The 25,399-nt window shown below is 35.2% G+C and overlaps 3 protein-coding genes across 4 annotated transcripts; all 3 read left to right on the top strand.

Moving 5' to 3' along the window:
- The first annotated feature begins 914 nt into the window (after window positions 1-914).
- LOC110726828 (DNA-(apurinic or apyrimidinic site) lyase-like) lies at window positions 915-7,931 on the top strand. The gene is made up of 9 exons (XM_021906352.1): window positions 915-1,264; window positions 2,335-2,427; window positions 2,941-3,085; window positions 3,956-4,157; window positions 5,410-5,488; window positions 5,709-5,770; window positions 6,711-6,797; window positions 6,936-7,039; window positions 7,397-7,931. The coding sequence occupies exons 1-9, from the start codon at window positions 1,037-1,039 to the stop codon at window positions 7,480-7,482; spliced, it is 1,086 nt and encodes a 361-aa protein (XP_021762044.1). The 5' UTR covers window positions 915-1,036; the 3' UTR covers window positions 7,483-7,931.
- A 1,528-nt stretch (window positions 7,932-9,459) lies between these two features.
- Window positions 9,460-18,092, top strand: LOC110726827 (lysine-specific demethylase REF6-like). Its single transcript, XM_021906351.1, has 7 exons — window positions 9,460-11,297; window positions 12,635-12,713; window positions 12,849-12,916; window positions 13,006-13,156; window positions 13,525-14,159; window positions 14,405-15,124; window positions 16,042-18,092. The coding sequence occupies exons 1-7, from the start codon at window positions 10,424-10,426 to the stop codon at window positions 17,754-17,756; spliced, it is 4,242 nt and encodes a 1,413-aa protein (XP_021762043.1). The 5' UTR covers window positions 9,460-10,423; the 3' UTR covers window positions 17,757-18,092.
- Window positions 18,093-18,883: 791 nt separating this feature from the next.
- Window positions 18,884-24,872, top strand: LOC110726826 (zinc finger CCCH domain-containing protein 43-like). Of its 2 annotated transcripts, XM_021906350.1 has the most exons (7): window positions 18,889-18,953; window positions 19,055-20,106; window positions 20,237-20,335; window positions 22,176-22,286; window positions 22,481-22,753; window positions 23,135-23,386; window positions 24,340-24,872. In XM_021906350.1, the coding sequence occupies exons 2-7, from the start codon at window positions 19,081-19,083 to the stop codon at window positions 24,517-24,519; spliced, it is 1,941 nt and encodes a 646-aa protein (XP_021762042.1). In that variant the 5' UTR covers window positions 18,889-18,953; window positions 19,055-19,080; the 3' UTR covers window positions 24,520-24,872. The 2 variants fall into 2 exon arrangements, with proteins under 2 accessions (XP_021762041.1, XP_021762042.1); XM_021906349.1 differs by having other exon boundaries at window positions 18,884-20,106.
- Window positions 24,873-25,399: the final 527 nt, after the last annotated feature.

Below are 25,399 nucleotides of genomic sequence, written 5' to 3'. Positions count from 1 at the left end.
TAATATATATAAATAAAAAAATAACCTTTTCAACAGGTAACCGGTAATTGGGATTGAAGAAAAAGAAGACCCCCCAAAGTTCGGATTATTCCAGTATTAACGAAAGTTGGGATTATTCTGCATAAATTAGACAAAGTTGGGATTATTATTTCTAATTTTTCCTTTGTTATACTACCTCCGTTTTATATTATTTGCAACGATTAGATTTTTCCTCTCTTCTTTATGTTAAATCTTTGCAAATAATATGAAACAGAGGTATTAAAAGCAATGTTTTATATACGGAGTACTGAGTATAAGTTTATAGGACAAAAAAGTATGAATCAAACCTAATTCCAAAACAAGCATAACATAACACATCACAAAAATTATGCTAGTGGGACATGGACTGTGCATGAATTACAATTTTAATATTTGTCATAAACACAACAATTTAACTTTTTTTTAAATACTATTTTAATTTAAAATTAAACATAATTAATATGTTCTAGCTTGACACTTGAGTCAAGTTGTTCATGGGCGTTAAGGTTAATAGTCCAAGTATTTTTTTAATCCATTCCAAAAGCTACTTAAACACTAGACAACCTTGGTTTAACATAAGGACTTGCACAAGCGTAGTGACTTGACCGACCTGACCCGAACCGAAAAATATTTGATTCAGATTTCAACTCTTATAGACACATAAGTTAACATGACTCAAGTTTGAAATTAAACCCAATCCGACATGACCTTATCAAACCTAACCCGTGCATCCAAATTAACACCTCTAATTGTACATTTACACGGCTAATGTGTGCCTCTAAACAAAGGTATAATTTCTGTATCGTTCCAATTTAATCAGATGTCTCCGAAGAGGTATACAAAGATATACAAAGTACAAAGTAATTTTAAATCCAATTTAAACCCAAAAGGCCAAAATGAAAGATTGCTGAAATACAAATAAAAAGGATCATTGTGCAAATTCCAAACCAACTTGGGGTTCTTGTAGGCTTGTAGCCAAGCTCCGTGCAAGTGAAAGAACCAAGCGGAGAGTATCAGTATGAAGCGATTTTTCCAACCAATAGAGAAAGATGGCTCTTCCAAAAAACCTGCACTTTCAACCAAAGATGACAATGAAGAAGAAGAGAGAGAATCTAAAGATGACGGCAAAGAGCCCTTAAAGTTCTTGACATGGAATGCTAATAGTTTACTTCTTCGTGCCAAAAACAACTGGTCTGAATTCTCCAAGCTGGTTTCTTCTCTTGATCCTGATATCATTGCTATACAGGTGATTCAAGCTTTTCTTTGTCAATTTTGTTATTTGGGTATTTGATTATTTTGCTTAATTTTGTGTTTTAGCTCATGGGTTTTTGATTTTTGTGGGATTTTAGTATGATATAATTGAATGTATTGTCATTTATGTTGTAGCAAAGTGACCCCATTTTATCATCTGGTCATTTGATTAATTTTACAAGTTTTGCATTTTAGTTCATGGGTTTTGGAATTTGTAGGGTTTTAGAATGTGGGCAACTGATGATTTGAGTTAATTCTTTTTGGTTTGGGTTATTGATGATAAATTGATTGATAATGCATTATCATTTTTATTGCAGTAATGTAGCAATTTTTTAAACCTCTATTATTAAATAGTTTTGCTGAGATTTGCATTTTATTAATAGTTAAGGAGATTTTAGGTTTTAAACCTTTGTTATTAAATAATTTTGCTGAGATTTGCATTTTATTCATGTTTAAGGAGATTTTAGGGTTTTTTGCTATGTTGTTGGTTCTACTTATAATGTGTAAATTAGATTTTGTTTTGTTTGTATTTGTCAGGATTTTTAAAGAAATAGTTAGAAAATGACATGGCAGTTGTTCCTACTGACATGATAACGTGAAGGATGATTTAGTAGTTTGCTATAACTCCAATCTAAGGTAACCATGGATCAATATCACCAAAAACTAAAATTGAGTTTTACCAGGAAATGAACAATTTGTTATTCTGAGAGAGATTAACCCTCTGAACTGAATAATTTGTTTTGTTTTTCAGACTCGGTATATATTTCTGTTATTTTTCAATGAAAACAAACAAAAGATAGAATGCCAGGTTTAAGGCTAATTGAGCTAGGTAGGATTTTAGGGACTCATTTAAATGGCACTTGAGAGATGTTTCTGGAGTCTGGATAGTGAATATGCCCTTCTGGATTTTGGCAATTTTCCTGTCATTGCACTGTTATCTTTTAATTAGAGCTTTTTATTCTCCTTGTTTAATTTTGCATAACTTCACCTGTGATAAGTTACAATAGCAAAGAAGCTTTTTAATACTTTACAAAGAATATGTTACAAGTAGTTCATTCATAGTAGGAAGTAAGGATGCCTGCTGCTGGTTCCAAGGGCGCATCCAAGAACCAAGGCGAGCTAAAGGATGACACAAATGCCTCACGTGAAGAAAAGAAGGTAAAATTTCCCTCTTCACAGCCTGCATAATCATGTGTTCTATCATGTAATTGTGTTTCTAGTAAGTTAGTTTTTGTTATCGTGAAGTCATTAACCATCTGACTGACAGCCCATGCACACTATAATTGTATTATTATGTGTGAGGTAAAGCTGAATGGATAACCTGTTATCTAATAATACTCGATAATATAATTTAAAAGGCGAATGTGTTATCATTCTACTGGCCCTAAGCCCCTAAATAGATTTCCACTTCTATCATTTTATAAAAATAATAGTTTGGTCATTTCATAGGGTGTTTGTAGATTTCTTATTGCAACCTCAAACCATAAGAAATCACTCAATTGTGAATGATGTGTCAATTGCAGTATTTATGATTTAAATTATCCAGTAATATTTAGCTAATGCTTCATAGTTCATATATATTCTGAGGCACCCAATTCAACTATAATGTACATGAAGTATGGTTTCTTTTCCTTTTTCATGTTTTCAACGTTTTCATGACCAATCATCCAGGTGTTGATGCGGGCCCTTTCAAGTCCTCCATTTGGAAATTATCGTGTGTGGTGGTCTCTAGCAGATTCCAAGTATGCTGGGACTGCATTGCTTGTGAAGAAATGCTTCAAGCCAAAAAAGATCTCCTTCTCTCTAGATCCTTCAGGTATTTCCTGATAACCAGATTTTATCCTTTAGTGTTTATTTACTCTCAATTCCCAATCTTTTATGTTCTATTTCCTTCTATGATGTTCCTGCTATCACCTTTTCTGTTATTGTTTTCCGGACCATGTAGTCATAACACTTCACTGTGGCGTCACTACTCACTGCAGTATCATCATATATGTCAATGGGTGCAATTATGCAAATTCATTCTAGTAAAATATGCACACAGAATTTTTGTTCTTCGTTTAGAATGCAAGAATGCATTTTAGTTATTTTGCCCGGCAAGTTTCACCTTGCATGGGCATGTATATTTGGTTGAAAAGAAAAAAGTTGATTAATCAGTCTACTCAGTGTGCACTTTGGTGTATAACAATGTGGTTTCACATTTAAAGCAATTGGTTTAGTGATTGTTTTGAGATTCTGGTAAGAATGTTCAACAATTGGTGGGTAAATATGGTTAATGATAATGTCTACAAAGAGCATGTGATACTTCAGGTCTTAACTTATTTTTAACACATTCATGCTAGCTTATTTGTTTTCCCTATGGTTCCATATTTAGAACATCTTTCTCTGCTTTCATTTTTTTTTTGTCTAAACAATTAATTCTTGTCTTAACCCTACAATATTTATATTTTGTCCTGGCACTTGATATAACAGTGTGGTAAAGGTGTAAACACTCAAATAAAGAGTATTGTTTATGTGCTCTAGAGTGGTTTGTTGTTGTTGTTGCTGCTGCATTGGGTTCTTTATCTGATCTTTTCTGATTCTTAAACATAAAGGAACTTTTGTACATAATGCGTTGTACATTGTTGTTTATGTACTTTGTCATCCATGACTGAACCTTGATTTTTTTTTTCCACGTTTTCCATAGTGAAAAAGCATGAATCTGATGGTCGCTTGATATTGGCTGAATTTGAGTCATTGCGCTTTATAAATACATATGTGCCCAACAATGGCTGGAAGGAAGAGGAATCCTCATTTGTAAGGAGAAGAAAATGGGATAAGAAGATGTTGGAGCTTGTCTTGCAGTTATCTGATAAACCACTTATTTGGTGTGGTGATTTGAATGTGAGGTAGCTGCTTACTAAACAGTATATGTTCATTTGTGCTTAATCAGTTTTTTAGATTTATTGATTTGATCTTTCTACATAGATATAGCTTAAGTCTTTTTTTGTGGATGGATAAGAGATGGCTTTCTTTTTGCTGACCCTCTTGATTATTTGTTCCTCAAGGTAAATGGACCATAGTTGTGGAAAAGATGACGTGATGTAGACTAAGATTAATCATGTCTGTCCGAATGGATTTGAATGTTTTGTCACAGGCGCTTAGCTTATTATTTTGTTGCTGATTGATAAGGCACCTCTTCTGGCTGAGTTTTGGTTCCTTTACCACTGCGGTCACTCGGCCAGACAATACAACATGTTTATATCATTAACCTAATCACTCTACTAAGGTTCCTTTGTAAGATGATAATTGTATGCTATCTCTAGTTAGCAGGGTTGCCTTCTTAATTACATTGTAGTATGTCTGTAGTTTAGTATGTTTCTCGCAAGTTTAGGACCTGGGTAAAATGGTGCTTTATTGATTTGACAAAAAAAGTTAATATTTATCTGTTTATTTTTAGTACTCATGGATTTGAATACAGTGTAGTTATCTGATGTATGTCATTGGACTAACACATTTTACATAATTTAGTTTTACCTATCACCTTATGTCACTAGTGTAACAGCACTCCCAAATGAACTTGATTATGACAAATTCTCTAGACATCTACCCTACTATGAATGCTAGTGATGGAAACTCTGTTTACATGCTGAAAATTTAAGAAGGAAGGGTAATTTTTGGAAATAGGATAGAAATACAAGTCTCATGTATAGAATGAAGAAGGGGAGCAGTAGAGGAAAGGAGGATGGCTATCCTTCAATGTCGACTATGTGTACATGTCATTCCTTGATGCCCACTCTTCCTGTTGGCCTCTTAACATATGTTTTCCATCATCTTTCTTTTCAATGTCACAGTACTCCCTCCGTTCAAATGTAATTATTAATTTGTTAATTTGCATAAATTTGAACATCTTAAATTAGGATCTGCAATCTATATGTGCTATGCCAAACTTCGTGCTCTCACGTTTCTGGTGGCTCTGAACTCGTAATTATATCCTTACCATTATAACCTGTAGCCATGTGCCTCTGATGAGGCTTCCAATCAGTATGGTTGTGGGGTGTGTCAGAAATAGGCAAACTAATCTATGCAATTGCAGTGAAACTGTTCTCGGAAAACTTACTCTTACAAACTGACTAGAGTGACTACCATGAATTTCTGCAGCCATGAAGATATTGATGTAAGTCATCCAGATTTCTTTGCTGCAGCAAAAATGAATGGCTATATTCCTCCAAATAAAGAGGTGAAAATGCATATTTAAGCTCAAAGAATTTATGCACACATCTGTAGTATTTTGCAGCACATTACATAATCTGCATACTTGTTACATATGCCTGTTTCTTCCTCCCATGCTTATATGGAAAGGATGTTAACTAGGATATGCAACTAGGTTCTATTTGTCTTTTGAATGATTTTAACTGCATTCAAGTGGCTGAGCTGGCTTTCACCTTACTTTTTGGCAGGATTGTGGGCAGCCTGGATTCACTATATCTGAAAGGAAACGTTTTGGTACCATGCTGAGAGAGTAAGTTCTGTGTTTGGAATTGGATTCATGTTCATCTATCTTTTGAGTTTGAAATGAGAGTATGTTTTTGTAACAGACTGAAAACTTAAGAAGTAGAAATGCAATAAGAAGAGAAGGAAAAAAATGAATACGTACTTTGATGCAGTTAAATTATCAAATGGTGCTCACAATTCCTGGCCTTAGATTGGCTGGATACTAGCAAACTAACAAGCTAGAACAAGTACTATTCAGCCATCAATTTTCTGATATTTTTCTCACTGATCTCCTTGATATATAGCATTTCTAAGTTCTCTCTCTCACCACTAAGGCACTAACCAACTCTGCCTTCCTCCCCAAGCTAAATCTAACATTTTTATAGTCTAATACCAACATTGCTCCTCCCTTTAAGCTAAGGTTAGGTCTATTTTAGATTTTTGATATATTGTATTCCTGGGCCATTGACAGTCTCCTGATAGGCTGAACTGTCGTAGACTGATACAGATTCATTAAATTCCATTCCTCACCTCAAGTGCTCTCCAAATGTTTTGTTATGTATCTCTTAGAGATCCTAGGAAGAGCCAATGTTGATTCTTTTGGAAATGACATTTGGGACATTTTTTACGAAGTATTAAACATTATAATTTCTGGAAAATCAGACTTTGGAGCAATTCAAAGGTGGGCAGAGCTGTGACTTCCTATAAAGTTGATCATGTTTGACATGCTGCCCTTTTTGTTGATGGGTATGATTATGATTGCTCTTTTAAACTTCTTGTTGAGTTTGTCATAAAATTTGGAAGATGGGGCAAGGCATCAGTATCTCATCATGTAATGCTTTAAACAAGCTATTTTTAGCTGCAAAATTCTCAGAATGTGTTTCCTCTCAGTGTGTGAAGTTGATGTATTCATCTATGTTAGAGATCCTATGAAATTGATTTTCTGATGTATATTTATCATGCCTTAGGGGAAAATTAATAGATGCATACAGATTTCTACATGAGGAGAAGGACATGGAGTGTGGCTTCTCATGGTCTGGAAACCCAGTTGGCAAGTAAGAAACTCAACTCAAGCTTTTAAGGCTTCAACTGACTTTGGATGCTTGTCGTATTCATTATATCGTATATTTAAGTAGAGGACTACAAATGGCTGCTTTGTTAGGCTTTGAATAAATGATGATGAATTGTTGCAGGTATCGAGGTAAAAGGATGAGGATAGATTACTTTTTAGTGTCAGAAATGCTTAAGGACCGAATAATATCCTGCAAGATGCATGGACAGGGCATTGAGTTGGATGGTATGTTATGTCTGATTTTGTAAGGAAAACTTAACATGGATAATCTTGATTGTTTATCTTGTAGTTCTTATTAATCATACTTTTGATTAATATTACGACTTTGAAGATCAATTTCTCATAATAATCTCTTGAGATTTTTTACTTCTCACAATAGTCATTCTTAATAATGTAAGCCGGATATGTGGATCTGAGTCCTGAGGGTGAATACATACTGCACCATCGACTACATCCTTGAAATTTGACCATATAAATAAGAGAAAAAAAGGGAAGACAAAATTGATGAATCTGCCAAGATAGTAGACAGGATAGAAAGTAAAATAATGACGTATCTGACTCTAATTTTTACTGTATTTTCAGGTTTCTGTGGAAGTGACCATTGCCCAGTGTCACTCGAGCTTGCACCAAGTTCACCTGATCCAACCCTGAACGAGGCTTCTAATTGACATTCTGAAGTATATAACCCCCCTTATTTGATGCAGTTTGAGAAGTATTTCAGGCATATTGATCCAGATTAGTATGTAAATGATTTACTATTGAGTAAAGCAATTTCTTCTTTAGTGTACTGTGCACTAGTAATGAACATGTTGCGATATGACTCATGTATTCGAATAGATCTTTAATTAGTTAGGTCTCTTAGTAGTATGTTAACCAGATAACCATTTTTCTTCTGGCTTTCTGCATTAGAGGGTTTATCAGTCTTATGAGTTTTAACTTTTGAGAGGGTTTAAATGAATGTGTGAAAGTGTGCTATTTGGTGCACAAAAAAAAAAGAAGAAGGCGAGACGCGTTAGTGTGTTGATGTACAAGGATAACCTGTCTAAATGTAAATACGGAGTACATCTAAAAGAGACCGTGAGCAATTGTTGATGATATTTTTGGTTTTAAACAAGTACCACTCCTGTCCCAAAAAAAAAATACCACTCATCGGATTTTGTTGAGTTGACTAACTATTTTGACGTTGACCCTCATATGTTCGTGACTTTTTATTTTTTAAAATCTTTTGCTATTTTGTTAATCTTTTTGCCTCATTTTAATTAGTTTTTCTCCCAATGTGTATCCTAAGGGCGCTTTTTATTCACCTGATTTTCACTACATTGAATAAATTTGAACTAATCAAATCTTATTGAAACTAAATTTATTTTAATTGTGATTTGTAATTGGTAACTTTTATTACTCCCTCCGTGTTTTTTTTTAAGTATTACTCTTCTTTTTTGGCAAAAAGCTACATTAAAATATTATATCTCTCTCCTCTCATGGTCCCCACCTAAATCCATTATAACTTTTTTTATTATATCTTTCCTCTCACATTCATTACTTTTAAATAATAAAATATTACCTCTACTATATTTCTTTTACAATTTTTTAATGTTCCAACTACCCCACTTACCTCTTATTATATTTAAGTCAATTAAATTGCCTAAAACTATGTGTCGGTCATAGTATAACACTTAAAAAAACACCGAGGGAGTAGAATTTATTTTTAATAGAACAGATCCTAAATACACTTCATATCTCTGACAATTATACGACGGGCAATATTTATTTATTTACTTTTGGGGAAAAAAAAATCAAGAATGACTAGTAACAATGTAACATGCAATATGCTTAAGTCCAACAAAAATCTAAATAGCCAATATTTGATTAAGTTGAATTGACTTTTTTTTGTGTATGTAAGCTACTAAGTTGAGTCAATCATAAGTTGCTTGTAGCAAATTTAATTAGGTTTAGGGTAAGTTTGTATAAATCTTGAGATACATTGGATGTTTGGTTGATTTTGCTCGGGTTTGGATTGAATTCAGCCATTTTTAGGTTACATTTTTTCATTTAATTTAGTTCAATCAAGCAAGTTCATGGTTTTAATTTTGAGTAGGATTTACATTAATTCATTAATCTATTTGTTCATGCATACAAGTATAATAAATTAGAGAAGGAAAGAGACATTATGAATGGGGGAAGCATATGGCTATAGACATTAAAATCTTATCATCCACTTTAAACTTGTTGATTTGATTCCAACTTGTTATATAATATCAACAACCGAACCAAAATGCCTCGAATTATTATGCATGTTAAATTATTTAATAAAAATAAATGTAAAATAGAACTGAGAATTTTCACTTTCTAGAGTTAAATTATGATAAATGTCTATCTAAAAAGCGATTTTAAGGAAAGAAAAGTTGTTACTAAGCCAATAGAACAATGAGAACAAGAATATAACATCTACACCAATGCAAATGTTTAGTCATGTTCTAATTATTCCCTAACCAATATTTTTTCCTTATCAACATATATTTTTTAAAGGTAGGTGGATTTGACTCTAATGAGGTTTTGATCTCATGACATCTAATAATTGATAAGCCAATCTTTTCATTAAACTAATCATTAATTAAACATATCATTGAGTAAATCATATGAGAAAACATTCAACATTAAACTTCATAAGAAAAAAAAATAAATAAAAAATGACCTTGTAGAGTTAGAAACAACAATTATTCAGTATTCTTCATTAATTGCATCACATTAGGAATTCCCTTTTGAGGAACGTTTTTTTGTTAATTTTTTTTCCTTTTCCTTACCTTTTACAAAATCATCATTAATTGCATTAGGTGTTCCCCTCGTGATGAACATCTTCTAATAGTGTTTTTCATCACCCTTTCATTAAAATAAAATCAAATAAAATATTCATCATTTATCCACATCGCGGGCCATAAACACAACTTCATTAAGGTCATTTTCAAAACAGTGTTAATCTTTTTTTGACGGATAGAAGTATAAAACTAATTAGTTGATAACTTGGTATATCTTGCCAACTCCAAAAATAAGTGGTATGAAATATTATGACAACAATCAATAACTCCGAACCGATTATTTGACCTAGACTCTCACAAATTTTTTACTCATCCACAACCAAATAAGATCCAAAGTTTGAAAATAATGGGAACTCATTATTTTTTTTAAAAAAAAAAACTATATAAAAAAAAGGGTGTGTGCAATTTGTGTATGTGTCCAATACAAAGTTGCTCCTTCCTCACCACTTCACCACCATTCACCCACAACTCGAATAAAACCAACCCACTCACTCACTCACTCAACTCATCCCACTCTCTTTACCATTTTCATTTTCATTCCCCTGTTTTCTCTCTCCTCTCTCTCTCCTCTGTTAAAATTAAAAACAGAGAAGAGGCAGAGCAATTTTTATTATATATATAAAACCCCCAAATAAAACCCACCTCTTTTCTTTTATTATGAACAAGAATCCCCAAATCTGATCACTTATTTTCTTCCCTTTTCTCTCTCTTCAATGGCAGAAATACCCATTTTCTAAAAAAAATTCCTTTTTATTTCCCCAATTTTTCCAAAATATAATTTAAGAAAATTTAGGAAATGGGTTCTTCTTCATTTGTTACAGCAGAGCATTCAAGTCCAGAGGTATTTCCATGGCTGAAAACCCTACCAGTTGCTCCAGAATATCACCCAACAATCCAAGAATTTCAAGATCCAATTGCTTACATTTTCAAGATTGAAAAGGAAGCTTCTAAATTTGGGATTTGTAAGATTGTTCCTCCTGTTCCTCCCCAATCAAAAAAATCTGTAATTTCTAACCTAAATCGTTCACTTCAATCATTACCCAATAATTGTAATCAAAACCCTAATAATTCTCAACCCACATTTACGACCCGACAACAGCAAGTCGGGTTTTGCCCCAGAAAACAACGACCCATTCACAAGTCAGTGTGGCAGAGTGGTGAGTACTACACTCTCCAGCAATTTGAAGCTAAGGCTAAGAATTTTGAGAAGAATTACTTGAAGAATCGTGCTAAAAAGGCGGTATCGCCTTTCGAGGTTGAGACCCTTTACTGGAAGGCTAATGGGGATAGACCCTTTTCTGTTGAGTATGCTAATGACATGCCTGGGTCTGGTTTTATACCCATGAAAGATAAAAAAACAGGGGAAGTTGTTTCTGTTGGTGCTTCTAATGTTGGCGAGACTGCTTGGAATATGAGAGGTGTTGCAAGGTCTAATGGCTCTTTGTTGAGGTTTATGAAGGAGGAAATTCCTGGTGTTACTTCTCCTATGGTTTATGTTGCTATGATGTTTAGTTGGTTTGCTTGGCATGTTGAAGATCATGATTTGCATAGTTTGAATTACTTGCATTTGGGTGCTGGTAAGACTTGGTATGGTGTTCCTAAGGATGCTGCTTCCGCCTTCGAAGAGGTCATTCGGGTTCATGGCTTTGGGGAAGAGATTAACCCTCTTGGTTAGTGGTTCATTTGATTGTTTTTGGTTTACTACATTTGAGGTTTTATCTTGATTATTACTATGGATTAATGTCAGCGTTTGGGAGGTATTGTTATTGTTATCATTGCTGCTTTATCTTGTAGGAAATAATGTTATGGTTGTTGGTTTAGGCTTAAAATGGTGTGATCATGTGCTAGTTTGATAGTCTGCCCTGTTTGCTCTGTTTTCGTGCGGCACATTTAGTTTTCAAATGTTGTGTGAGCGGGTGATTGTGAGTTGTGATCATGGTATTTTGGTAGCAAGAGGTTAGTGAGCTTGTTAGAGCTGTGTTGTTGTAAAATTTACTTGTTTTGCATCTTATTGTTAATGTTGCTATTTTTGGAATGATGATAGAATTTTGGCTGTGGCTGCTTTTGAACTTGAGAGAGGAGGGATTTTTATGATGGGAGTTATTGCTGATGTAGTGATGTGCTTTGTGTGTAGGAGTATTTGGTAGGAGGCAATGATTGGCTGTAACCTGTGTGAGTAGACGTTATTTGAAGTCAAATTTCTATGTAAAGATTTTTAGGTTTCTCCTGGTTGCCTGTGATTATCTTTGTATCTTTTCTTCTTTATTAGGATAGTGCCTTATGTCATTTCCGTTCATGTAACGTGATTAGCAACGGTACTAGTTGGCAATTGAATGATTGTAAGAGCGTAAAGTGGCAATTTCTGTCACCTGATGATTATTGATGCATGAGATCGGGGGTCAGTTTGGGGGCTAGGTTTTATTTTTAATTATTATTTTTTTCAGGAAACAATAACATTGACCTTTCACGGACTTGATAGTGAAGTCTTGGGATATCTGGATGTATGTACCTTTATTGCTAGCTAGCCATAATTCTTTTGAAAGACATGTTGGAATTATGCTGATATAGACATAATGCAACGGGAAAAATTTCTTGTGCTAGGAAAATCTTCAACTCTTGCTTCATTACTATGTACTAGCTGGTTATATTTGCTAGTCCTGTGTCTGATGACGGAAGTATTCTAGAAAAACATCCAAGTCCTGTTTCAAAAATAATTTGTTGTGATCATCTCTGTTTATGTCCATCTTGTGCACTTTGGTTTGACAGATTAAGTTCGTGAGTTGAGTTTTATGCATAGTTGTTAATTGAGAGGATGTTTTAACTTTGGTCTGCGGAACTATTTATATGAGTTCCCCTTTTCTGTTCTTTGTGCTTTACCCTGAAAAATGTTGGTTTTGCATCAGCCTCTAACTTGCTGCTATTTCTTGATTCTTTGATGTTGGAGAAGGAAAATTGAACTACTTGGTTGAAGTTAAGTCCTGATTTATCCTTTTTTCTAATGCAACAGTTACCTTTGCTACACTTGGCGAAAAAACTACAGTGATGTCCCCAGAAGTGCTTGTTAATGCAGGGGTTCCCTGTTGCAGGTGATTAACACTCTCAAAGCTACTACAAATTTCTAGTTGCTAGGCCATTGTTATTACTCTACTCTGAGGTTGCCCTTTTTGAGAGTGCCTTGAATGTAATTAGTCCTGTCTACATTTTCTTTTGCTCCTGATCAGGTTAGTGCAAAATGCAGGGGAGTTTGTTGTCACATTCCCAAGGGCTTACCATTCTGGCTTCAGTCATGGTGAGCTTTTTTTTTTTTTTTTTTCAGTTCGTTTGCTCTCTGTAGCGCTAATGAGTGTGTTGTTGATTTAGTTTGAACTTTTGATGTAGGGTTTAACTGTGGAGAAGCATCTAATATTGCCACTCCTGAATGGCTGAGATTTGCAAAAGATGCTGCTATTCGTAGAGCCTCAATAAACTATCCACCAATGGTCTCTCATTTCCAGTTGCTTTATGATCTTGCATTAGCTATATGTTCAAGGTGCATGTTCTCTCTATTGATTGACTTTCTGCTTAACTCTGCTTTCAGTGCCATGCATTTCTTACCATGAATAGATATAAATGATGGGTAACTATAATGAATTGCTGCTTGCAGTTTATTAGCTTTTTACTTTTCTGTTTACTGTTTAGTATGCTGGTTTTTATCAGTTTGTGGGAACATTGTATTATAACATGTAAGTGGTTCAGACATGTTTGTTTCTTTTTTATTGTCTTTATTTACTTTCCCCATTTTATCCGTGGTTTATTTTTCTGTTGTCATTGAAGAAAGTTGTCTTTTTATTATGAGATATCTTATAAACAAGTTTGGGCAGTTCTCAGCCTGATCATTCCCACTCTTTTTGATGTTAGGGCATCAGTGGGAAGCAATGCTGGGCCTCGAAGTTCTCGCCTAAAAGATAAGAAAAAGGGTGAAGGTGAAATGCTGGTTAAACAGATGTTTGTGCAAGATGTAATACAAAATAATGATCTCCTTTACACTCTTGGACAAGGATCTGAAGTTGTACTTCTCCCTCACAATTCTTCTGAAATATTTGTTTGGTCCAATTTGCGTGTTGGATCCAAGTATAAAGTGAAACCTGGATTACCTTTTAGCTTATATAGTTCAGAGGAAGCTATTAAAGCTTCTGATGACATTATGTTAGCTAGAGATGTTAAGCAACAAAAATCTTTTTATTCTGTCAAATCAAAGTTTGGTGGTTCTATGTCCGCTGTGCCGCGTGAGATACAACACTCAGAAACTGAAAAAGGAGGAGGTGCATCTGGAGATGGATTGTCAGATCGTGGATTGTTTTCATGTGTCAAATGTGGGATTTGGACTTTTGCTTGTGTTGCCATTGTTCAACCTACTGAATCAGCTGCGCAGTACTTGATGTCAGCCGATTGTAGCTCCTTTAATGATTGGATTGTTGGTTCTGGAGTATCAAGTCATCGAATTGATCCAAATGATGGTGAAGCAAATACATCAGACCCAGATTCTTTTTCAGGTAGAGTATGTGTATGATTCACTATGCTATGTTTTGGAAGGGTGTGCAATTTTCCGTTTAATTTTCCCAACCAATTTTTTCTTCGTTGATGTTTTGCTGGCTTGTTATCCTTATCGTAGCTCCTTTAATGAATGGCTTTTATGAAGGCTCTTGAATTTGCATCGACTATTGGATGAATGCTTATGGAGGGTACATTCTTCTAATATCTAGGAAACATGGTAACTTTGGTATTTTTTGAATTGCAGGGTCCATGGAAAAAAATGGCCCTGAAGGCTCATATGGTAACCCTGTCCAGTCCACTGATCACCAAGGTCAAAGCACAATTAACACCTCAACACTGAAGTCAAATACTTCTGAGAATGTAGAAGTGGGGTCACACACTGAAATTAAGAATGAATCATCTGCGCTTGGCTTATTGGCTATGACATACGGACATTCTTCCGACTCTGATGAAGATGATGTTCAACCCAATTGTCCAGTTGTTTCTGAGGATAATTTATCTGGAGATGGTTCATGGGGTGCTAGATTTCACCAAGATGATTCTTCATCACCAAATTTTGAGCAAGGCTATGATAGTGGTTTAGAAAGGGGTCCAAGCCAAATTTCTTCAAGATCTGACTGTGAAGATGAGGATTCGCTCCAAAGGTCTGATTTCTATGAACACTGTGGCCACAGAAGAATTAATGGAGACGATGATGAGTATGATTCTCACAACTGCTCTGCCAAATTCACGGAGGAAGATACATTGACTTCTGAGCGAAATTATTCTCCTATTGCTGATGAACATAATACTGCAAAATACAGCTGTGCTATTGACCCAGTGGGCAAGCCAAATCTTTCTTATCCTCGTAGATGTGATGAAGATTCTTCAAGGATGCATGTTTTCTGTCTTGAGCATGCTGTTGAGGTTGAAAAACAACTCCGACCTATTGGTGGGGTGCATATCTTACTCCTTTGTCATCCAGGTGGGTGTGGATTTTTTATATGTTGATTCATTGCTGTGTGTGCGTTGCTTTTAGCTTCTGAGTCTACTAGGGGCTGATATCTTAAGGGAGGGAGCTACATCTAGCTTTTGTTAGCTCAAAGATCTAGCACCTGAGCACCTCACTACTTCCTTCAACACTGGCACACTGCTAGTACTCTAGGAAAAAAAGTGGCCATTTGAAACTCGGGTCATGGGAAGGCAGTCAATATTATGTAGCTTGGCTTGTTCTGAATGACTAAGCATGCGGTTATAAAAACTTAAAGTTATATTATGTGATGTATAATGTTGAATCCTTTTAGCAGAATTAATAATGCTTAACTTGGAAAGCTTGTGTGGTTGATGGCTTTTTATCAAGTTCTTTGCACAGCTGCAGTCCTGTAATCCTGTTACTGTTTTTATTGCTATGTTTATGTTCATCTTGCTTAGATAGGTGATTTTTACTTTTGAACCTAAAGGCTGTGGTTTCTAGGGATCTACGGCCTCAACCTTGTCATCTGGACCAATTGGCAACAGATGCAGATTACTTGCATGAACACTTGGCTTATGTACTTTGCAGAAGTGGGGAGTCTTCTGCAGAGAGTTTTGTGAGCCTTTGGACATGATATAAGATGCATGAAAATTGGGTGTGTATAGAATTTGTCCACTTTTCCTGAATATTACTCTATTTTTAGTTATAATTGATAAAAGTAAAATATGGCAGTTTATTGTTTCCTTTATCATATCAATAGCTATGGGAGAGCCAATATATATTTTTTTAAATTTTTTTATTTTTTATTTTATTGTTATAGAGTGTTTTTTTTTCTTGCATATGAATAGCATAACTGTGGGAATATACATGTTTTGGTTGTAGAGGTTTAATCCTCGCTGCTTCTTGATACATTTGTCCTGCATTTTCAGACTATCCGAATGTAGAAGTTGAAGCAAAGAAGGTAGCAGAAGAGTTGGAAATGGACTATGGATGGAAAGATATTGCTTTCTCCATGGCCACCAAAGAAGATGAGGAGCGAATTCATATGGCCTTGCAAAGCGAGGAAGCCACACCAAAGAATGGGGATTGGGCTGTAAAACTGGGCATCAATCTCTTTTATAGTGCCATCCTCAGCCGTTCACCTCTCTATAATAAGCAGATGCCCTACAACTCTGTCATATATAATGCATTTGGCTGCAGTACTCCATCAAAATTCTCTCCGGAAGCCAAGGTCTGTGGCAAAGGGTTTGGCAGGCAGAAAAAGTTGGTGATGGCTGGTAAATGGTGTGGTAAAGTATGGATGTCGAATCAGGTTCATCCTTTGTTATTAAATAGAGATCCTGATGAAGATGCTTGTTTGAAATCAGATGTGAAAATTGGGAGAAAATCAGAAACTAGTTATAAAGCTCAAACCACCTATGCGAATAGAAAGGCAGGAAAGAAGAGAAGATCAATGCCAGGGAGTAGGATAGCCAAGAAAATGAAATTTGAAGTCACAGATTTTGCTGATACTGATCCGGAAGATTCAGTGGATGATAAACCTGAGCTAGAGACTAGGAGAAGTGTCAGAAAATCAAAAACACAATGCAGGCCTATCAAGAGAGTAAAGCACCAAGAAGAAATTCCAGATACCAACTCAGAGGATTCACAAGAATATATTAAATCTCCTCGAGGAACTTTGAGAAGTGTTAGAACCTTGAAGCGAGGAGCCAAACAAATTCTCAAAGCAAAAGGTCATCAGAGTGCTGCAGCCATTCACAATTATTCTGATGATGATTCACTGGATGATAGGTCTCATCAACATGGATTGAGAAGCTGTAATCGGAAGCTGAAAGCAGAGGGCAAATCAGCCAGAAAGGTAATATCCCAACCAAAAGATGTGGATAGTGAGTCTGAAGGTTCACCATCTAATGAATCTGAACTAGAGGAGCAGAGGAATTTTAGGAGTCCAGGCTCTTCTCAGCGGCGGGTCCCAGTCCATAAACAATTTGAGCCTGTCACTGATGATGATGATGAGATGGATGGTGGGCCAAGCACTCGTCTAAGGAAAAGAATTTCGAGGCCTACTCAGGATAGGAGAGAAACAAAGCCAGCAGTGAAGCGGCAAGTACAGAAATCCAAAGGAAAAAAAGCAGCTCCAGTCGTGAAGAATGCTATTCCAGCAAGAAAGGGTCCCAAAATGAGGCTTCCAGTATCAAGAGGTCCAGCTATGAAGGGTCCAGCCAGGAAGAATCCATCTCTCTCCACTGGTGATGCAGATGAAGAAGATGAAGAAGAAGAGACAGCTGAATTTGCCTGTGACGTTGAGGGGTGCAGCATGAGTTTGGGCTCAAAGCAAGAACTTGCCTTGCATAAACGAAACATATGCCCGGTCAAGGGATGTGGTAAGAAGTTCTTCTCACACAAGTATCTGGTTCAGCATCGACGTGTTCACATGGATGACCGGCCCTTGAAGTGTCCTTGGAAGGGATGTCGAATGACTTTCAAGTGGGCGTGGGCCCGCACTGAACATATTCGGGTGCACACCGGGGCTCGCCCATATGTCTGTAATGAACCGGGTTGTGGACAAACATTCAGATTTGTTTCAGATTTTAGTCGTCACAAACGCAAGACAGGTCATGCAGCAAAGAAGGCTAGGAAATAATATATTTAGGTGGTATGTAAAAACATAATTTAACATTGCTTGTCAAGAATCTGTTACAATTGATTGACCTTAGGTCTTAGTTCAATTTTTAGTTTTAGGATTTCCCATTTTAACTGGGATTTGGTAAGAATGGTTGAATCTGTCATGTCAGGGGGTCTTCATTGGACCCATTCTTTTAGTTTAATCAAGAAATTCCTTGAGGAACCATTTGTCTAATGTATTATATTTATATACAATCATACATGTTATGACTTAGCTTGGTCAAGTGCTTTTCTTCTCATTGTTGACTTTGACAATTTGTACAAGATTTGGTGATACTTATTTTATATTTCCTAATGTTCTTTTTATATCTCGTAGGATTTGGAAAGAACAAGAGAATACCTTCACATGTATTCATGGTTGTAAAAATTCACATGGGGATCTTAAACTCTTACTATCCTTTGTTACATGATTTGATGATTGATATTGTCTTATGTACAATTGTATGTATGTGCTTAATGTGGTAAGATTTTACAATTCTATCATGATTATGTTTTGAATTTTTCTTGCATGTTTTTCATTTATCGGCTTTAATGTGAATGTATAAGTTTGAGTAAGTCATTTTACCTATAAACTTTAAAAATCCAATCAATTTTACCGTGTCCATAGTGTTTATAGTTAACAGAAGTTGACCCAACATAAAACTTTGGCCAAAATCAATTATAAGTATGCATTTATTTTAAGTTATTACCAATTGACTATTAAAAATAGAAGAAGTGACATTGATATACACAATCACTCTTTGAAATTTTAACCAAGTATAGTTGTGGATTTTAAGTTACACAAGCTCGTTTAAATTCGTTTGTTAGCTCCAAAAAAAAAATAAAATTGATATTTTAAAAATTGTGTAATAACATTGTACACTTTATTTTTACTGTAAGTGCAAATTTTTCTTGTTAGAAACTCATTGTAAAATTAAATTTGCCGTAATCTCAAACTTGAATTCAAATACAAACAAATCCATAAATTAAGTATTTCGAATTAATCAAACTAAATCTTTAATGAGTCAAAGTGGAACAAGAATTTTTAAGACTAATTCAAATGATCAACTAAATAAATACAATTACATCGTCTAATTCTTTTGAGTCTCATTTTAGACAATAACTTTATTCGTTTCTTTTGCATCCTTACATTCCATGCAAAAATACTTTGCACTTTGTATAATTTCATCACCTAATTTGCCAATTGTAGTAGTTGAACACATTCCTTTGTTTATTCCCTCTTTTTTCTCTTTAACGAAATCAATTTCCTTTTTTTAGGGTTTTGAAATGTTCAAGCTTCAACAATGGAGTTAGGGTTAGAATCATCATCATCATCAACTTGCCCTTTAGGGCTTTCTCTCACAAATCAACAAAATTCAGAAATTTCATCTGCAGAATCTTCTTCTCCATCATTTGATCATCATCAATCTTCCGATTCCATCAACGATCGCCTCGTTTCTCTCTCTATTGACGCCGTTAATGGCGGCGAAGACGGCGATCCTAAAGTGGAGAGAGAAAAGAACGAAGAAGAGAATGGGGAAATTGAGATTGTGAGGAGTAATGATTTGAAGGGTAGAAATAGTAGTGATGATGTTATTGCTGTAATTGAAGCTGCCGACAATGGCGATCGTACGGAGGAGATAGGAAACAATGAAGAAGAATGTAGGGAAGAAAAGAGGGAGATTGAGGATGTGATCATGAGTGAATTGAGGGGCAGAAGTAGTAGTATCACCTTTGCTACCGACAACAATGGCGGTGAAGATGTTGATCGCTCGGAGGCGAAAGAGAACCGTAAATTGGGTTCGGAGGAAAAGCAGGGTATTGAGAATGTGAGCAAAATTGAGGGTAGTGAAGAGGTGTTAGGTTGTAGGATTGGTAGTGATAGGATTCAGACTGAAATCGAGTCGAGTAACAATGGCGGCGAAGATGGTGATCACACGGTGATGATAGAAAACCATGAAGTGGGGAGTGGGGAAGAAAAGGGGGAAGTTGAGAATGTGAGTAGAATTGAGGGTAGTGATAAGGAGTTAGCCTGTAGGATTAGTAGTGATGGGATTCAGACCGAAATCGAGGTGGGAAACAATGGCGATGAAGACGGGGATGGAACGGTGGTGATGGTAAACCATGAAGTAGAGAGTGGGGAAGAAAAGGGGGAAATTGAGAATGTGAGCAGAAATGAGGGTAGTGATAAAGTGTTGAGTCGTAGAAATAGTAATAAGTTTCCGGTGAGGCCGGAGGCTGAGGATTGTACGTTTTATGTTCGAACTGGGACTTGCAAGTTTGGGATGAATTGCAAGTTTAATCATCCTCCTAATAATAGGAGATTTCAGGTTATTTAAGAGTTTTGTATTTGCTTTTGGGTTAATTTTTGTTTTGATTATTTGATTTTAGAAATTAGTTGATGAGTTAATTGAAAAATAGATTTTAAATTTTTGGCTGATTTTTCTTGAAATGTTGTAGGGTGTTAAGGTGAGGGCAAAGGAAGAATGTGTTGCTGCTACTATACAGAAGGTGAAGGAAAAGGATGAATCTGTGGACAAAGAACAGATTGATTGCAAGGTGTATATATGTTTTCTTATTTATTTATTTTAAATGGATGAGTGATATCTTTCATGACAAAATCATTTGTTGATCAGTGTTCTTGTGAGTAGAGTAGTTAATGCTTAATACTCCTAATGTTTTTACTTTTAGCTTCTCGTATTTAGCTCTCAGAAGTGCTTAGTATTATATATTCTCTTTGGTGGCATAAGATGATATTATTAGGTATAGTGGTGATTTTCTGTATAAGCATTATCGTAATCATATTTGTTTGGATCATTGTGGACCTCCAAAATAAAGGGACCAACAAAATACCTTAAATTAAGTACCTCTGACCAACATTGGATTACTGGCTGCTGAATTTTGATATATTGAGTGAACTAGGATCCATCATAAATTCATAATATCGAAAATCTTAGAGACTATCAATCATACTAGACTTTGTGACCTTTAAAAGTTACCTAATTGTCAATTTTTTTTTAGGCATACCTAATTGTCATATAGTTTGGGCTAGAATTGGAATGCAGCAAATGATACAATTACCAAAAAAAAAAAAAAAAAAAAAAAAAAAAAAGTAATCAATCTCCTTGGTCCTCTTCCTCCATTTGCTTCTAGCCTTCTACCCATTGCTACTTGCTTTTTGCAAGTTTCTTAAGTCTTCTTTATCTCTTCCGTCCATGTCATTTTGGGCCTCCCTCTCTCCTGTTGCCTTTGGAATACAGAGACGGAGTATGTTTATTCTTTTATCTATTTATTTTTTAATATACGGTAGTGCAACTGTGCAAGCTATATGAAGTGCGAACGAGTTTTCCTGGAAATCCATAATCTAAATTCAGAGGGAGGCTAACTTTTTATAGAGTACTGTAAGGCTGTAAGCAATTAATAGGTTTTCTATGCCAGGTAACATGAGTGGGTAATTTAAATAATCACAATATTTGGGAAAAAAAAATTAACTAAAATTATTGGAAGGAGTACCTTGTGTTAATACCACAAGGGAAGAAGAGGTGTTATCTATATTCTAGAAGCATAGCGATTTAGCAAGCGATATGCCTGAAGGCTGAAATAATAGCAGATGTTGATTTATAAATAGTTGCTTGTGCCATTTGTTATATGCTTCTTGATTTACAGATAAATTAGCACCAATATCGGATTCTTGAAGATGTAGACCATGTAGTTATCTTAATCTTCAAGATAGTCTTCAGTCTCTTACATCCTGAGCTCCAGCTCTATCTTGGTGGTTAGAACGTCATGTAGGCTTTGTTGTTTCCGTAATGCTTTCTCTTGTAACTGTCTCGACCCTAAACATGTTCTGATTGTCAGATGCTACCTTGGTGGTTAGCTCATCATACAGGCTTTGATGTTGCTTGATGCGAACTCTTTTATTGATCTAGAAACTGTCTTGCCCCAAACATGTTCTGATGATTTTTGAAGAGTGTCCCAGCTAAGTCATAGAGTTGTTTCATAATCTTATTATTCTTGACTGGCAAAGCCTATTCTTTTACGGTATCTTGTCTAATAATTGTGCATTCTGCTTCTATTTCTGCCATTTTTACTATTAATATTCTGCATTTTTCTAACTCAAGCGACTGATTTATGCCCCATTCTATATGAACTTGGTTTAGCCTTACTTAAAACTGGTTAATGTTGTCTTGAATTTATCCATCAGTCATATTCATGTGATTTATCTACACAATCTTTGAGTAAAAAGTAGTGTTATAAATGACCCCTTATTTTTTCGATTATGAAGTATTACCTAGAGTTTAATTAGATAGAATCATATATGCATCTGCGTAATTGACTGTTCACCATAACAATTTTTTTTTTACTCTGCTATATTATTTGTCCTTTTCTCCTGATGCAGTACTTTGATCGTCCCGGAGGATGTAAGTTTGGGAAAGCTTGTAAATTCAATCACAGCAGAAAAACGAACCCTACCTCAAAGCTTAATTTTATGGGTTTGCCAATTCGTCTGGTACTTAAAAAGAACTCCATCATCTTGGTTGATATGTTCTTTGGAAACTAGAATTTTGTTGTGGTGATTAAATAGCATCTTTTTATTTCTGTAAACTTGTACTGTGTTTCTGGAATTAGCCTTCTTTTACATCTGAATTTGTTAACTTGTCCCTTTTCATTTGTGAAATTTGTGATGAGGTTCTGTCTTCACAGGGAGAAAAGGAGTGCCCTTTTTATATGCGCAACGGCTCGTGCAAATTTGGAGCCAATTGTAGATTTAACCATCCTGACCCTACCTCTGCCGGAGGACCTGATGCTTCGCCCAAATACAGCAATGGGGGATCCATCTTTGCACCTAATGGCTCGCATTCAACTCTTGCACCTTGGTCTCCTCCTACCACTTTGAATGAAAATCCTCCTTATATCCCTTTGATGTTTTCTCCAACTCAAGGTGTTCCTTCACAATCAGAATGGAACGCTTACCAGGTAGACTTTTCCTGACTCACCTTGGTTACCTAGTATGTCAACGCTTTGTATGTTTGCTATACTTCCAAGTACAGCGACTGTTTACTAGTGTGTTCTACTGTATTCTTCTCCTAGGCTATTGAAATCTTTCTAAAGTATGTTTCTCTGAATAGAGGATATTTCTGCTTTTGTGGTTGGTATTTGCATTTTTGGAATTAGGAAAGTAGGTTGAGAAGCTGAGAGAGTTCTTTGGATGGAAACTTGAAAAAAACAAAAAGAAAAAGAAAAAGAAAAAAGTGTAATAGTGATATCTTGAAATTGTTTCCCTTTTTTGTCCTCTGATAGTTATCTCAATCTTTTCCTTTTTGTTTCCCCCCTTCAATGCATGTTAATGTTGACAAGGCTCCAGTTTATCCACCTGAGAGGAGCATTCACATTCCACCAACATTTGCAATGAATAGTCAGTTACTAAAAAGGCCAGAGGAAATGCTGGGTGATGAATTTCCAGAAAGACCTGGCCAACCTGAATGCAGTTACTTCTTGAGAAATGGGGATTGTAAATACAGATCTGCATGTAAATTTCACCATCCCAAAAATGTGATGGCTCAGTCACCATCGTGTCTTCTCAGTGACTTGGGTTTACCTCTAAGACCTGTAAGTTAGCTAAACTTCCTAAGTTTATTACTTCTGTCCATTAATTACACCCTTTGTTTTTTTTGTTTTTTTTTTTTATTATTATTTATATATATATGCACACATATATTTGCATCACATATACATTTGGCAACTTTATAGCATATTTTTCCTGTCTCATCCCCAAAACCCCATTCAAAATATATTATTCCCTCCATTTTTTTTAAATGCATCACTTGCAATTACACAGCAGTAGATAGTCAACTACAATTAGAGCAAATAAACTTTCCTAAAACTCTATGCACCATCAAATGATGCAAATTAAAAAAATAGGCGGAGGGAGTAATAATTAGCTAGCTTTTATCAAAATTAATTGATTATTTACTTGCCCACTTGCACAATATAATATTATTAGAGCAAATAAACTCTCCTAAAACTCCATGGATGTCAAGTGATGCAAAAAAAAAAAGGAAATGCTCTTTGGTAAACTCGAACTTTTTAACTTTCTGAGTGGTAAACGTTAAAAAACTTATTATCAATGGTAAACCCAAAGTTTAGGCTGTTATCAAAATAAATTAATAACCTTTAAATAAAAAAAAATTCGAAAGTAATTAAAATTCATATTTTGAGATTGTGTCGTCCATGGCTAGAAATCACTGAAAATTTAGGCCATATACTTTCTGATCAAAAGTTATAGTAACTTTTCTGGTGCAATAATGGAGTTTGTTGCTATGTTCCTATATCTGGTTATGCCATGCACCCAAATTATCTTATTTATTGTTTGTGATATATGTTCATTTTTGAGACTGTTCAATGCATTATTCAAGTTCATTTTTGCACCTTAAGTATTATAATCTGATGTAATTTGACAGAATTGAGTGAATGTGATTGAAAAATGATTATTAATGTATTATTCTTCAAAGCACTATCTTAATTTTTCTGACGTTGATTGCTGCTTTGATGTGAGGATTCAGGGTGAAAATGTTTGCAGCTATTACAGTCGATATGGAATTTGCAAATATGGTCCTGCCTGTAAATATGACCATCCAATAAACTATGCTCATTCATCTGAGTTGACTGTCTCAGCAGTAGATCAGACTTCAGTTTTAGGTGACTCTGTGGTCAACAACCAGGCTATGGCAGCTGAATCCTGAACGGTAAATCTGAAGCACGAATATATTTATGCATTAGATTTGAGAAAAATGCCTTGTAATGACTATTATTCAGGTTAGAATGAGTTTCAAGAATGCTCCTCTTGCTGTCAACTTGTTGAGGCTGATGTTTTCTTATCTAAGTTATACTTCAGAGCAACTTGTAAATTATGTTTCAAATTATGTGTAAATGTAAAGTATTAACTTCAAAGCTCTTTTTGCTGAACACTTCTACACCTGCGATGTTTTTAGCTGTCGAGCTTGACAGTGACTAGTGTATATTTACTTGCAAGGAATTGCATTTTTATTTTTGAGAAATAACATCTGTTTCAATATGATTGCAAATTTGCAACACAGTTTGTGCTATTAATGCTAAATTTGATGAGTTATTTTTGAGGAAACACTTTGCACTATTAATGCTAACTTTGATTTCTAATTTTTGAGCAAGAACAATATGCAAGGCGAATAACTTGTAATAATAACTTCCTCTCATATCATGAAATTGTGAGTTTATGTTTTAGCTAAGCTCAAATAAATGGAAATTTGATGAATAAAATGGATCCTAATAAATCATAAGTCTAAGGTATTAAGCCCCATTTACTGGCTCTTGGGAGTTCCTGCCGGCCTCTCCTGTGCCACCTGCATGTAGTGGGGGTCTTTAAAGTTTCGTATTCACTAGCCTTTTATATTTACCTAGCTTTCGTTTAGTAGCTTCATGCCGCTCGTACATTAGTGAAACATATTACTTTTTTCTTTCATTTAATGCCTATTGGCATTCTAAATGTTTGGTTATCAAGATTCATTAGAACTTGGAAATATCTCAAAGAATGAAATGAAGCATTTCCAAGCGACATTCCAGGATTCCATTAAGGTGAAACGATTT

The sequence above is a fragment of the Chenopodium quinoa genome, unplaced genomic scaffold, assembly GCF_001683475.1.
Source record: "Chenopodium quinoa cultivar QQ74 unplaced genomic scaffold, ASM168347v1, whole genome shotgun sequence".
Lineage (NCBI taxonomy): Eukaryota > Viridiplantae > Streptophyta > Magnoliopsida > Caryophyllales > Amaranthaceae > Chenopodium > Chenopodium quinoa.
The sequence above is the reverse complement of the archived record's forward strand: the minus strand, read 5'-3'. Positions and strand labels throughout refer to the sequence as shown.

What these genes read in the sequence shown, in the direction of transcription:
- LOC110726828 (XM_021906352.1), top strand. Translation starts at nt 1,037, where the DNA reads ATGAAGCGATTTTTCCAACCAATAGAGAAAGATGGCTCTTCCAAAAAA. An exon ending in TTTGGTACCATGCTGAGAGA is followed by an intron (nt 5,771 to 6,710) that starts GTAAGTTCTGTG and finishes ATCATGCCTTAG; the next exon opens with GGGAAAATTAATAGATGCAT. An exon ending in TCTGGAAACCCAGTTGGCAA is followed by an intron (nt 6,798 to 6,935) that starts GTAAGAAACTCA and finishes GAATTGTTGCAG; the next exon opens with GTATCGAGGTAAAAGGATGA.
- LOC110726826 (XM_021906349.1), top strand. Translation starts at nt 19,081, where the DNA reads ATGGAGTTAGGGTTAGAATCATCATCATCATCAACTTGCCCTTTAGGG. An exon ending in TGGGTTTGCCAATTCGTCTG is followed by an intron (nt 22,287 to 22,480) that starts GTACTTAAAAAG and finishes CTGTCTTCACAG; the next exon opens with GGAGAAAAGGAGTGCCCTTT. An exon ending in TGGGTTTACCTCTAAGACCT is followed by an intron (nt 23,387 to 24,339) that starts GTAAGTTAGCTA and finishes GTGAGGATTCAG; the next exon opens with GGTGAAAATGTTTGCAGCTA.
- LOC110726827 (XM_021906351.1), top strand. Translation starts at nt 10,424, where the DNA reads ATGGGTTCTTCTTCATTTGTTACAGCAGAGCATTCAAGTCCAGAGGTA. An exon ending in CCATTCTGGCTTCAGTCATG is followed by an intron (nt 12,917 to 13,005) that starts GTGAGCTTTTTT and finishes CTTTTGATGTAG; the next exon opens with GGTTTAACTGTGGAGAAGCA. An exon ending in CTTACTCCTTTGTCATCCAG is followed by an intron (nt 15,125 to 16,041) that starts GTGGGTGTGGAT and finishes CTGCATTTTCAG; the next exon opens with ACTATCCGAATGTAGAAGTT.